Source organism: Oreochromis niloticus, unplaced genomic scaffold, assembly GCF_001858045.2.
Source record: "Oreochromis niloticus isolate F11D_XX unplaced genomic scaffold, O_niloticus_UMD_NMBU tig00002658_pilon, whole genome shotgun sequence".
NCBI classification, from domain to species: domain Eukaryota; kingdom Metazoa; phylum Chordata; class Actinopteri; order Cichliformes; family Cichlidae; genus Oreochromis; species Oreochromis niloticus.
Window position 1 is genome coordinate 1 of NW_020327692.1, and position 13,081 is coordinate 13,081.

Below are 13,081 nucleotides of genomic sequence, written 5' to 3' on the forward strand. Positions count from 1 at the left end.
GAATGTGTTTAACTGTTTAACTGTCTTCAGAACCGAGGTTCTTCCTGTTAAAAGGGAGTTTTTCCTTCCCCACTGTCGCCAAAGTGCTTGCTCATAGGGGGTCATATGATTGTTGGGTTTTCTCTGTATTTATTATTGTGCTATCTACTGTACAATATAAGCACCTTGAGGCGACTTTTGTTGTGATTTGGCGCTATATAAATAAAATTGAATTGAATTGAATAGAACATTGCAGAGGCCTTATTGACAGTATTTGGCTCTACATATCTGTTGAGCGGATTTCTCTCACACAAAGAGTGTCCTCAGGGAGCCGTCTGAATGCTGGACACTCGGAGACCTGTGTCTCTGAGTGGGAAACCAGAGATCACATTAACAACATGTGTATTGCTGTATCAACAAACATGCCATATTGGCCTAGTTTATTTTCTTATCATTGTTGTGAGGAGACCATAAATAGCATTCGCATTTTCTGTCGTACAGTTAATTTGCTATGGAGTTCTTGTTATGGATAAAAAGTGTCTTTTTTGTTTCAAAATAGCTGATAACTATTTGCTGATAGCTGCCAACATCTGCAAACAAATATAATTCTATAAAGTTGTTCTATATATTGTGTAACTGTTAATATAGAATGTTTTAAATGTATTGCTAATGCAATCATATGGCACATATGGAATTTTAGATGGCACTCATCATCAGAAAGGTTGCCGACCCTGTTTTAGATTGTTAATGTAGTTTGTTAAAGGTGTTATGGTTAAAAATGTTCTTCTTTTACTGTTACTTTTTGTGGATCACAAGGTTTTAAACTACTTAAAACACATACACACACGTGCCAAAGGAGGAGGAATTGTGACATTAAAAAAAGAAATGCAAACAGAAATTTAATTTGTAGTTCTAAATATTTCTAAAGGTGTTTAGGCTGTTCTTTACTCACTGTATGTGTCGTCCACGATGTTCTTTCTCTCTCCTACAGCGTTGGTCAAAATCACAAAGCATGGTCAATTATGCAAATTAGGCGATGACGTCATTTGGCGTCTTATAGCGACTTCTGGGACAGCCAATAGCGATTTTCCTTACTGAGGAGTTGGTAACACTGTTTGCGCTGCCGTACACGACTTCTGATGCTGGGGAAATCAGGGAGGAGAATCAAGGACGGGAGCAGGGAATCTATATATAAAGCAAAAGAGAAGTCAGGACCAGAAGTATCACACGGAACACGAGAGTAGGTTTGACTCAGGCTGCACCAACTTCAGTAGTTCAACGTTCAAGCGACGAGAAGCGCGTAGCCACTGCCCTAGTGACTGGAGAGGCACCGCAGGTGTTTAACTGCTTGCAGGTGTGTCGGCCAAAAGCGGAAGCCCACAGTGAGCTCCGCACAGGCGAGAAGGAGACAGGACAGAGAGAGCGAGGATAAGAAAAACAATAACAAATACCTGTAGCCTTATCGAGCCGGCCGGCAGACACAGGGGCCGTGACACAGATGGCTTTCCAGCTTTAAAATTTTCATTCGTAAAACACAAAGATGAGATATGGCACACTGACCAATGTAAAGTATTATTTATATTATATATTCATTTATTTATTTATTTATTTTTGCCCGTGTGATGTAAAACAAACAAAAAACAACAACAAAAAAAAACATGAAAGTCTGCAGGTCAGTTTTTAGTGAGTACAAAATGTGCCAGCAACTGGCATGCCCTTAATGCTCTTTTGGGCTTGTAGCAGCATGCTTCAATACAACCACTCTGACCTGTGAATGAAAGGAGGATAAATGGTACATTCACAATAATATTACTTCCAGATAACAATGCCTATACATCCTCACAGTATAATTACACCTGGGTAAATAATAATTGACTATACAATTAACATGCTTCCCAAGAAGTGCCATGGTCCTGGTCATTTGACCCAGCGTTTTGTGTGTATTGTTATGATCTTATGTTCCCGTTTATTCTGTGTATATATTGGGTTAGACTTTTTAGTTCTTAGGGTTTAGTTCTGTGCTCCTCTGTTCTCTGTCTGTACCGTGTCTCTGAGTCCAGTCTGTGTATTCCTGTTTTACTTTGAAGGTCTGTGTCTGATGTCAGTGTATTCAGCTTGTGTCCTCCCGTCTCCTCGGATCCATTAGGTTCAGCTGTATCTCCCTCCTGTGTGCTGTTTCTCGTTCCTTCTGTGTGTATTTATAGCATGTGTCCTCTTGTGTGCGTTATTGCTCCGTCTGTGTTACCTCCTGCGTCACTCCCTCCATGTCTTCCTGCGGATTCAGGTTTCAGTTTTCCCAGTCTGGATCGTTCTTAGTTCTGTTTCTCGCCACCCTCGCTTTTGGTTGTATGTCACTCTGCTTCAATAAAGCATCTGGCATCAGCCTTTCAGAATTTAGATTTTCTACTAATCATTTGGGAAACGTGAAGACTTTAGACGCTACAAGTTTAGCCTCTTCTCCGATAGAAAGATCCGAGGATATTTGACGCTGTTTTCCAGTTAACTGATTGGTCAGTAGCTGATGAGTTCATTCCCGTTGGGGGAGGTTATGGTCAACGCGAAACCCAAACAAACCAAAACGCTTCAAGCAGAAGCCAGAAAGAATCCTGACCGTCTGAAGTGAGTGTCAGTAAGTCATGTAATTTTATTCAGTTTTACAAATCATGTTTACGTGGTTATCATAAATTACCCGTAAGCAGTGTTTATATCTTGTGTGTATAACTGTATTCATATTGTAGTTTTTTTTCCCCATATGTGCTCAAAGATTAATGCTAACCCTTGCATCTGTTTAACTCATTGGGAGCTTTGTGACTAAATCTGCATGCACACCACGAAGGATATCATTTTAAACAAAAGCCCTGAATAACAGCCACCATAGTTTTTGTAGTTTCAGGTAAAGCGAACCTCAGTTAGATTTAATTAATCTTGCTTGGTGCATTAAACAATTCACTGCCCCCTTCTTTGTACCAGAAACAATGGGATCTGCAATCTCTCTGTCAGAGGCCAACAGTGCTTTCTCTCTGGCTTTGCTCAAACAGCTGAGCAACAACAACAAGACGGGAAACATCTTTTCTCCCCGTTCAGCATCTCTTCAGCCCTGGCTATGGTGATGCTGGGGCCAGAGGCAACACAGCCACACAGATGTCAGAGGTACAGTACACACGCTCACACACAAACATTAAATTATAGTGCAGAATAGTTATGTAGTGGTACTCATTAACACATGCAGGATGCTCTGGTGTTAATCTGAGCAGCTGCTGGAAACCACTGTGCCATTATAACTGTATAAATGACCCTGACTTGTCTCCAGTGTATCAGTGTGATATTATTATAGTCTGAAACCTAATGTGAGCGACTGAGCTGGTTAGACATGAGGGCACAGTAAGTCATACAAAAGTGATGATATTGGACCCTAAAAAGAGGTCAAATAAACTAAACTCAAGTCAACATGACAACATAAATGAGCAAAGTAACTCCAGAGTAATGTGGAAAAATAAACTGAGACTGAAACCAAACCAGTTTTCTGAGATTTATTGACAGAAAGGTAAAATCTTTCCAACGGGATCAATGCTGCACAACAGTCTTCCTACTAACTTTGAGAAATACACAAATAATAACAGCTCCATTGTGTGGTTACAGTCTTTGTCTGTTCATCTGTAGGAAGCTCAGTTACCACAGATCAAATTTAGTTTGATTTCTTTCTTTGTTGTTAGATCCAGTCCAGTATTTTCTTCTGTGTCCTTCTTTGAAACCACTTATGTGTTTGTCCACAGTGCTTGCAAACCGAGGATTGTTGGGGTGATGTTCACAGCAGCTTTGCCCAACTTCTCACTGTACTCAACAGGACAGATGCTCCATTTACCTTCAGTGTTGCTAACAGACTGTACAGAGAGAAGTCCTGCCCTTTACTCAGGTCTGTTTCTTCTTCTTATGTAGAGTGTGATTCTTCATACTCTCGTGTGTTTTGGAGTCAATGAGAGGCAGGGAGAGAAATGCTGTGAGTTCTGTAGAGAAGGATGATGAGAGCAGCAGGTCAAGTAGAACTCTCCATGTACTCCTCTGGCTGCTCAGAATGACTGATCAGAATCTGTAAGTGTATTTATGATATGAGGCATGTGTGATTCAGCATATGTGTCATGTGGATATAACTGTGTTTTCTTAATATGTCAGCCTGAAGTAATCAGAATCAGTGATGTCAGAGACTTTGCTGGAGTCAATTTATAAATGTGTCGTCTGTGGTTCAGGAATTCTTAATACAAAGCAAGAAACATTACAGCGCAGAGCTGGAGTCTGTGGACTTCAAGACCAGGTCTGAAGAAGTCAGGATTGATGTCAACAACTGGGTGCAGCAACAAACACCAGGTGGATCACATTTACACATGTACACACAATCACTTCATCTAATGTCCAGTTCAAGTTCACGTTTTTCATAAGCAGGACTCACTGCTCCTGCTAAGTCCCTCTAAAGTGAGGAGTGTGCACCTGTAAGGATACCATGAAAATCCTTCGTAAAAAAATACAGTACAGTATTTTTTTTTTCCTTCTGGTGCTCAGAAGTGATGTTAGATGTACTTAAGATAGTTTTAAAGAGTGAAGAAGCTTTACAGACCTATGACCAGGGTTTGTCAAAGGGCTCCTTCCACCGTTAATCCTGATTTAACCCACAGTGCTTCAAGCTGATTCAACAGTGATCTCTGTAGTCCCAGAACACCTTCTTCAGTGTCTGCACAGTCCTCTGTTCACTTGTTAATTTTCAGCCAAACCCACTCACTGCTGCTTCTCATATTTTTTTTAATCTTCTTGTTTATGTATTTTCATTTTAACTCTCAAAGTCGTCCTGTCCCAATTAGGGATGGGTATCGTTTAGGTTTTATCCGATACCGGTGCCAAATCGGTACTTTTGAAACAGTGCCGGTGCTTAAACCGTGCTCGAACCGGTGCTTAAAGAATGGAGAACACAAACTTTGTCCAAAAACCTCTTATGTTTTTATTTTAGCAGTCTCTTTTTTCTGCAAAATGATAAGAACCGTCCAGCCCACGCACAGGACGATCCGCGCTAATCGCTAATGGAGATTTACTACACCCGCAGTAGATGTGCTCGGTGTGAGGTCTTGCAGCAAGCTATCAAATACGGTGCATTTCTCGGCTTTTAAAAAAACGCTATGCGTCGCCAGGTGTTTCATCAGATTTGAGGTGTTACCTCCTTTGCACAGTATCACCTTAACCTTTTAAGCCCCAAAGGGGTTTCTGAGCTTTCTGCTCGAAAATGCAATGCCCAAATTTAATTGATTATTTCTCTGCAATTACAAACTCTGTGCTTACAATCTTGGTATCAAAATAAAGCTAACACTTGTGAAATTTCATCAGAGGTGTAAATATTGAAGCAGATATTACTGTGTCAAAGTTACTGAGACTGGAACACAGAAAAGTAAGTAGATTTTATCCTCGCCTAATTTTTTTTTTTTAGCATATAACCTTTTAAAAATATGCCTCAGTTCACATTTCATTGCAGAAATTCAGTAACCAACATATAAACATCATCTGTGCAAAGATTTATGTTTTTAAAGTGAAACAGTGAAAAATTACGGCCCTGTCAATATATGAATATCCAGACGTTGTACAAAAATGTCCAATTTTGGCACACAATTGGACACCATGCCAGTTGAATTTTTAGGTATTTAAGAGCAGAAATTAATTAATTTTATTAACATGCCTAAAAATGCTTTTTTTTTTTTTTAATACATTTTTGAAGAATTAACCACACATTTACATGGTAATGGGCCTTTTCTGCCATGGAGTGCTTAATTGGCCTCTGGCCCTTTAAACTCTGAGGGGCTGTATCTTTGGTTTCTCTTGGTCAATTTGCATGATTGACACCTCTTTTTAATCGTTTTAGCCAATAGAATCAAAGTAACAATGCCACGTTCACGTCACTTCAACCAATCAGACGTTGCAATGCCAAAATCCACGTGGGCCCAAATTTGCTGCATGTGGCGTCTGTCCAGTCACTGTCTGTAGGTAGGTGGGTCTAAAATGGAGGTTGTTGACGGAAAACGGCTCTGTGGCTAGGTAGGCGTGGTAACTGCTGATAATCACGTGGCTACCGGCGAAAGTAACGGAGGAAACCGCTGTGTGTTTTTGTGGTCTTTTGCGGCTCATTCAGTGAATTTTGGTCAGAGTGTGGTGAAACTTGGTGTTTGGAATTGGTGATAGGCTGGTTACCTTCTAGAGCTATCTTTAGACAGTTACATGAAGTCTGGAGAATTTCTGGTTCGCCTTGTTTGTTTAGTGGACTTGTGCGCATTTACATAACTGCTCGTTTAATCATGGCTTGTTTTCGTTGAGTTTGGTAGTTGTAGAAATGGTTTATATGAGATTTTAGCTGCGATTCAGAGGTTTCTGTGCATACTACACATGTCTGGACTTGTATTTCTCACCCTGTGTTATAACCGATTAAACGTGATCTCCTCCTTTTTGCTCCCGGTACCGGGGGCGTGGGGCTTAAAGCACTTGTTGCAGGCTGCTGAGTTTGCATCTTTTGCTGTGAAGTACAGCAAGACTTTTGACCGCCTCGCCTTGGGCATTTTTAATCTGTAGCTTTGCTCTAAAAGAACGTACGTACCTGGGCCCGGCCTACTATCCTTGTAAAGGTAAAATGATTGGATAGAAGTGTATGACATCTCATGAAAAGAAAAAAAAAAAAAAAGCACCGAAATGTGCGCTGCTTTTCGGTCTGGTTACTACCGTTTATGTCAGAACCGGTGGCATAATAGCACCGGATGCCGGTACCCATCCCTATTCCCAATATCTTAGGTCAATATGAGTTCAGGCACTTGAGTTTAATGGGTTCTGTGAAAGTTGGACTACAGCACAGCTTAAAATACCATCAGATTTTAATATTAACTCTTTCCTTCTATGAAAAGCGTTTTTGGCTCCCTGCCTGTTTGGGCTGGCATAGCATTAATGGTAGTCTCATTCACTTCCAAGGTGGCTGCCAGGCACCAGAATACTTTGTTTACATCCAGATGTGTTGACCTTGACTTAAAACTCAACTCAAGCATATGCAGAGCATTGAGGGTGTCCATGAAGAAGTATAGAGAGGAGCGCCATCTTGTGGAACAGCACATGAATGTAACTTTACCTGCTTATCTCATTTATCTTATCTCGTGTAGAAAAAGCAGAATTTTGAAGTACTTCAATAATGAGTTGTTACATGTGTGCTGTAGTGATTAGCCAGAATGGCTGTGCATCCTTACTTGTTCTAAATATTCACATGTTGTGCTGATGAATAATATCTTCAGGTTTCACTAATACTTAAAGAATATACTCTGATTAAGCAGCATTTGTAAACTCATCATGTTTCTCTGGCCAACAAAGGCTGAAAGAGTGTGGGGTCCATCATGTTTTCATAGATTTGTGGATGAAAACTTTCACTTCTCAATTTTTTACATTTGGTTTTACTTTGTTCACCAGGTAACATCACAGAGGTGGTGGATGAAGAGGATTTGAATGAACTGACCAGGCTGGTGTTGTTCACTGCCACCCACTTCAGAGGCAGCTGGATTAAAGATTTCTCGTGGTCTGAAACTTATTATGCTCAATTTTGGCTCAAGAAGGTAAAAGTGCTCATAAAAACAGAACACTGACTATGAAACTATAACCTTGTAAAGTCTATTGTCATTGCAGTTGTGGTTGGTCAACATGGACAGTTTCAATAAATGAGCAAATATACAAGTAATCCATGTGAGCAAAAGCTCAGATTTCAGACTGCTCTTAAAGATCGGTTTCAGTTTCTTTTAGTGATGCACGAATCATGAACGAATCGTTCAATACTCGAGAATCACTTTACTGACTCGTGAATCATGATTCACAAGCGCAACTGACTCACTGACTCATCCCTGTTGATGTTAGCAAACTAATTTCATTAGTAGAAATATATCTAGCTTATAATTCAAATTGTGAAGAAAAACACAACATCCAGTATCTTAACAAAAACATTTCTGCTCTGAACTGGAAGAAAAAACCCTGAGTAGAAGCTCACATCAAGACAATAGCTCCTCGGTTCACAGTAGCATCGCTCTGCTAACATGCTAACAGCACATTTGAGCTACTCACCCCCTCCCTTCCTGCGCTGAATCGTAGGGGAAGCAAATCACTCATGACTCACTAACCCCCTTCCTCCTGTGCTGAATCGTAGTGTAAGCAAATCACTCAGGACTCACTAACCCCCTCCCTCCTGTGCTGAATCGTAGTGTAAGCAAATCACTCATGACTCACTAACCCCCTCCCTCCTGTGCTGAATCATAGAGCGAGCGAATCACTCATGACTCGCTAACCCCCTCCCTCCTGTGCTGAATCATAGAGCGAACGAATCACTCACTCACTCACTCACTCACCCCCTCCCTCCTGGCTCGCAGCTACTTCTTCTTCTTGGTTGGCAACCAATGTTAAGGCGCACTACCGCCCCCTGGCTCACAGCTCAGTGGACATTTAGATGAGAAAATATATATTTGACACATGTAAGGAAAATACTAATAAAATAAAAATAAACAAAAGAGATGTTCCCTTTAGAAATTCTTTTGCTCTTTTTTGCTATATAAAATAGTTGTTTTCTTTAAGAATCACTCATCTTAGCAGTAGGATTTACATTAAAAGAGAAACAAATTAAGTTTGAGTGAAAATGTACATTTTTTGCACTCTCTGGTCAACTGACTCAGTGACTCAAATGACTCAAAAAACCCGATTCAGTAAAAAGAATCAAATTTACCATCACTAGTTTCTTTGCTCTGCGTGATATGTCAGAAAGATCAGCCCCTCCCCTTTTGTTAAAGAGGGACACCCAATCAAAATGGCCTCAAGAGGAGGGAGCTTTAAAGGTGAGGAGCTAAAATTATTATTGTGAGACTGCATTTGGGCCCAGTGTGAGATAGATAAGATTTATTTGGAAGTGTACAACATACAAAGCGTCTTTACAAACTACTTTAATAAAAGTCATGAGAATACATCTGTGACTGAGAATGAGTATTCATGACAAACCTGTTCAAAGCCAAATTTTTATCTCTTTCCTTTTCAGAGTCATTTAATCCACTTTTGCATCCAAGAAATATTTCAATGAATATATTAAAAAAATGTTATTTCAGGTCACATGTAATTTCTTTTGTCTTCAGAATGACTCAAAGCCTGTGAAGATGATGAAACAGGAAGAGAACTTCATGTGTACCTTCATCGAAGAAGCAAACTGCAAAGTAACCATCATATTTATCATATTGATATAAATCACTGCATAATCAGATTTCACTGAGAGACTGAGTGATTGTAATGTATGTGTATCAGTAGATTTATGTGCAGTAATGTTTGAAACCTTCTGCTGGACAGATTCTAGAGATGCCTTACAGCGGGGAGGAAGTGAGCATGCTCATCTTTTTACCTGCAGAGATCGAGGATGATACAACAGGACTGGAGAAGGTAGAACACTTACACACTCGGGATGTTCCTGGTGACTCATTTCTTAGTCAACTACATGAAGAAAAAAAAACTCAGACTAACCGAATAGTCTAAAACTGACAAACACCCAGATATTAAGTGAAATTTGAAAACTGCTTGACGTCAAAAACTGTGTAAACAAAGTGATTTGAAACTTTTAATGACATTCTTGAATGAATCATGCTGCTTAACTGTGCAGGATCTCACATCGCACATTTACACTACACGTTATCCTTCAAACAGATGACAAAGAAGAAAAACATTTGAAATATATTAACTATGATATGAAAACATGTTTCTACTAAAGATGCTCATTCATTACTGAAATATGAAAAAGTAACAACTGAAAAATGAATAAACTGCGGCTGAAAAGTGTGGCACATTGTGCCATGCATCATGAATGATGGATGTCGTTTGAGAATTCATGACAATCACTTCAATAAAAGTTTAAATTTAAAATAACAAAACAATAAATCATCCATCCATTTTCTTGTGCTTATCTGAAGTGTGGTATTACAGACAGCAGAGAAGCCCAAACTTCCCTCTCTCTTTCAGCTTATCTGGGGCCAGTAGATATATTCTCTCCAGCAGGTCACAGTGTATGCCTGGTGGGAACACCTTACCCTGGAGGTGCCCCCTCAGCTGTCTCCTTTCAAGGAGTAGCAGCTCTACTCTGAGCCTTTTTTGAATAACTGAACTCCTTTTAGAGAAAGCTATTTTCCGTCGGTTGCAGGTCCTATTTTTTTCATCTTTAAGTACCAAAAATAGGTAATTAAATAAAATAATGTTAACAAAAAGGTCAGGCCAAGAATAACGAATTTATGGCATTTCTCAACAACAGTGCTCTATTTGGCAGCAGATGGCTGCATAACATTTAGGACACAAAAATGTACAATTTATTGGTAAATTTACTTTATCAATCAAATGTAAACAGTAAAACTGATTAAATTACTAGTACATCTGATACTAACTAGTGACAATAGCAATGATTACTTGACTAGTTGTGCACAGCCACCAATACACATAAACAACACACACACACACACACACATCTAATGACTGATATTGTTTCCATCCCAGCTGGAGAAGGAGCTGACCTATAAAAAGTTTGTGGCTTGGACTCATCCAGGCAAGATGCAAACATGTTACATTGATGTGAGGCTGCCTCAATTTACACTGGAGGAGACGTATGACCTGAACACAGTCCTGAGCAGCATGAGCATGGTGGACGCCTTTGATCACACAAAGTGTGACTTCTCTGGTGAGACATACGTTGCAGTTTGTTGGTGTTTATGAACAGAGTGTAGAGCAAAGATGCTCCAGCAGTGAAAGAGTTCTCCAAAAGACCATGGAGCTGCTTATTTCAGGAGATTGTTTGTCTTGTTTGCTGATCATACTACTGTGAGATTTTGAAAGCAGGATCTAAGCTTTGATGCTGGGTTTTGAATGGACTGGTGGACTTTTATATGACAGTCCTGACACTATACTACACTATACCATAATACTGACAGACAGTCAGGGAGGTGTTCTGGTTCATCCTGCCTAAACCAGCTGTACTCTCTGATACTAATCACTAATGACAGGCTGTTAAAGTGACATTATGAAGGTTTTTTTTTTTTCATGGTTATTTTGCAGATATTACACTTTGACAGAATAGTCAAGATAGGAAGAAAGGGAGAGGATGAGTTGAATGGCATGCAGGAAATTATCTGGAAACACTCAAACCCCGGCTCCTGCAGCACCTTTGGTATTTTGGTTGTCAGCTCAGCCAGGTGATCTATATCACCACCTAGCCTTATCAGATTTTAATTTGAAAAAATCCTCTCAGATAACAAATGAAAATGCAGCATTATGTTCATTTAAAATGTTCTCCTTTCACTTCTCTGTCACAGGCATGTCTGGGCACAAAGATCTGGTACTTTCAAAAGTCATCCACAAGGCTTTTGTGAAGGTCCACGAGAAGGCAACTGAGGCTACTTTTGTGGATATGTGTTGGGGTGAGTTCCATTCGGGCAAGAAAAGCTGGAGCAATTTTGATTTAAAATCCTTCATCGCAGACCACCCCTTCCTCTTCTTCATCAGACACAACCCCACCATGAACATCCTGTTTGCTGGTCGGTTCTGCTGCCCTGTGTGAGCTCTGTGTCCTTTAGAGCAGCTCAGTACCAGAAGTCTTTAGTGTTTAGTTGGAGAACCTTTCAAAATCACTGCACAACAGCGCTGTATTCATATTAATATACAGCTCTCTACTATCAGTTTTTGTCTTTTGTTTGTTTGTTATATTGTGTATTTTTCTCATTACAAAACTTTCTCATCTTTAAATGTTATCTGTTCAGATGTTTATACCATACTCTTCTAATGTCCCATCTTCTGATCAGAAATTTATCAAACAGTGTTTAGTGGCTGAAATGAGACAAACTGCTGCATGATGTATAATTTACGTTTGATCTTAATTTTTCATTGACTTCACACTGGCCGGTTCGGGACAATCAGCACATACAATGCCCAGTTCTGCACTAGATGGTGACCAGGAGATGGTATCTGTACATTCTTATCTCATTGTGGCAGGTTGTGAATATCAGTATACAGTAATTAGGCCTCAATATATAGAAGTCATGAACACAAATATCTGAGATCATGATGGAGCTGTGTCATGTCTGATATTGACATGGCTTTATACCAGCTCTGAATCAATAATGTGTCATGTTATATCCTTGTTGCTTTGACTCCTCTCTCCTTGTCTCTTCCTTGCTTCCTTTGTACAGGTTTTACGCAGCAAATGTACAAGTAATCCCTGTTAGCCAAAGCTCAGATTTCAGACTGCTCTAAAGGATCCGTTTTACTTTTTCTGCTCTTATCCCTGCGTGATATGTCAGAAAGAGCAGCTTTTACGTTAGGCTTAAAATTTTCCTTTTTTGATAAAACATATATTAGTGCTTGATCAGGTAAACCTGAATCCTCCCATAGTTATGCTGCAATAGGGTGTAGGCTGCAGCTGGATTTCTTCTTCAGTCATATTTCTCACTCAGCAAGGAGCAGACGGCCGAGTTTATTAAACTCCACAGACACAGCGGTGACGCAAATCTGAAGGCTAGACCGTCCCATTTCACAGCCTCGCACTTCCGGCCTTCTCGGTCTTCGAAGGACCCGGCCCACGTAGACCGCGAAGGCCGGGTCCTCCGAAGGATGCAGCCGACGTTTTGGGACACAGCTTATGTGTTAACAGACCTCTCTGCATTGAATCATACTTGTTATTTATACTGGTTCTCTTCTACAGCATTCCTATGATCATGCCAAAGTGCTTGCTCATAGGGGCTCATATGATTGTTGGATTTTCTCTGTATGCATTATTGTAGGGTCTACCTTACAATATAAAGTGCCTTGAGGTGACTGTTGATGTTATTTGGCACTGGATAAATAAAATTGAATTGAATCACTGGTGGAAGGGACTAATGTCAAGGAGAGGAGGCAAGGAAAGGAATCTAGGATGAACAATCTGAAAAATTAAACTAAGGGAGATGTTTTCTGTTTCCTGCATTTTAAATAAAGTTTGTTGATGAATATAAACGCTTAATGGCATTATTTTTGGAAGTATCCCCGCTCTGATCTGAGTCATTGA

General features: G+C 39.9%; 1 protein-coding gene and 1 long non-coding RNA gene across 2 annotated transcripts; one reads left to right on the forward strand and one right to left on the reverse strand.

The window, feature by feature from the left end:
• Window positions 1-931: 931 nt before the first annotated feature.
• Window positions 932-1,401, reverse strand: LOC109197814 (uncharacterized). The gene is made up of 3 exons (XR_002058875.1): window positions 1,246-1,401; window positions 1,075-1,164; window positions 932-964 (listed from the first exon to the last, which is right to left on the reverse strand). It is a non-coding gene; the product is annotated as an uncharacterized LOC109197814 (long non-coding RNA).
• A 1,948-nt stretch (window positions 1,402-3,349) lies between these two features.
• Window positions 3,350-11,981, forward strand: LOC109197813 (leukocyte elastase inhibitor). Its single transcript, XM_019353587.2, has 9 exons — window positions 3,350-3,360; window positions 3,693-3,777; window positions 3,869-3,892; window positions 4,224-4,341; window positions 7,453-7,595; window positions 9,147-9,224; window positions 9,355-9,444; window positions 10,543-10,723; window positions 11,355-11,981. Exons 1-9 carry the CDS (start codon window positions 3,350-3,352, stop codon window positions 11,597-11,599), a joined length of 975 nt encoding a protein of 324 aa, XP_019209132.1. The 3' UTR covers window positions 11,600-11,981.
• The last annotated feature ends 1,100 nt before the right edge of the window (window positions 11,982-13,081 follow it).

What these genes read in the sequence shown, in the direction of transcription:
- LOC109197813 (XM_019353587.2), top strand. An exon ending in TCGAAGAAGCAAACTGCAAA is followed by an intron (nt 9,225 to 9,354) that starts GTAACCATCATA and finishes TCTGCTGGACAG; the next exon opens with ATTCTAGAGATGCCTTACAG. An exon ending in ATACAACAGGACTGGAGAAG is followed by an intron (nt 9,445 to 10,542) that starts GTAGAACACTTA and finishes TTTCCATCCCAG; the next exon opens with CTGGAGAAGGAGCTGACCTA.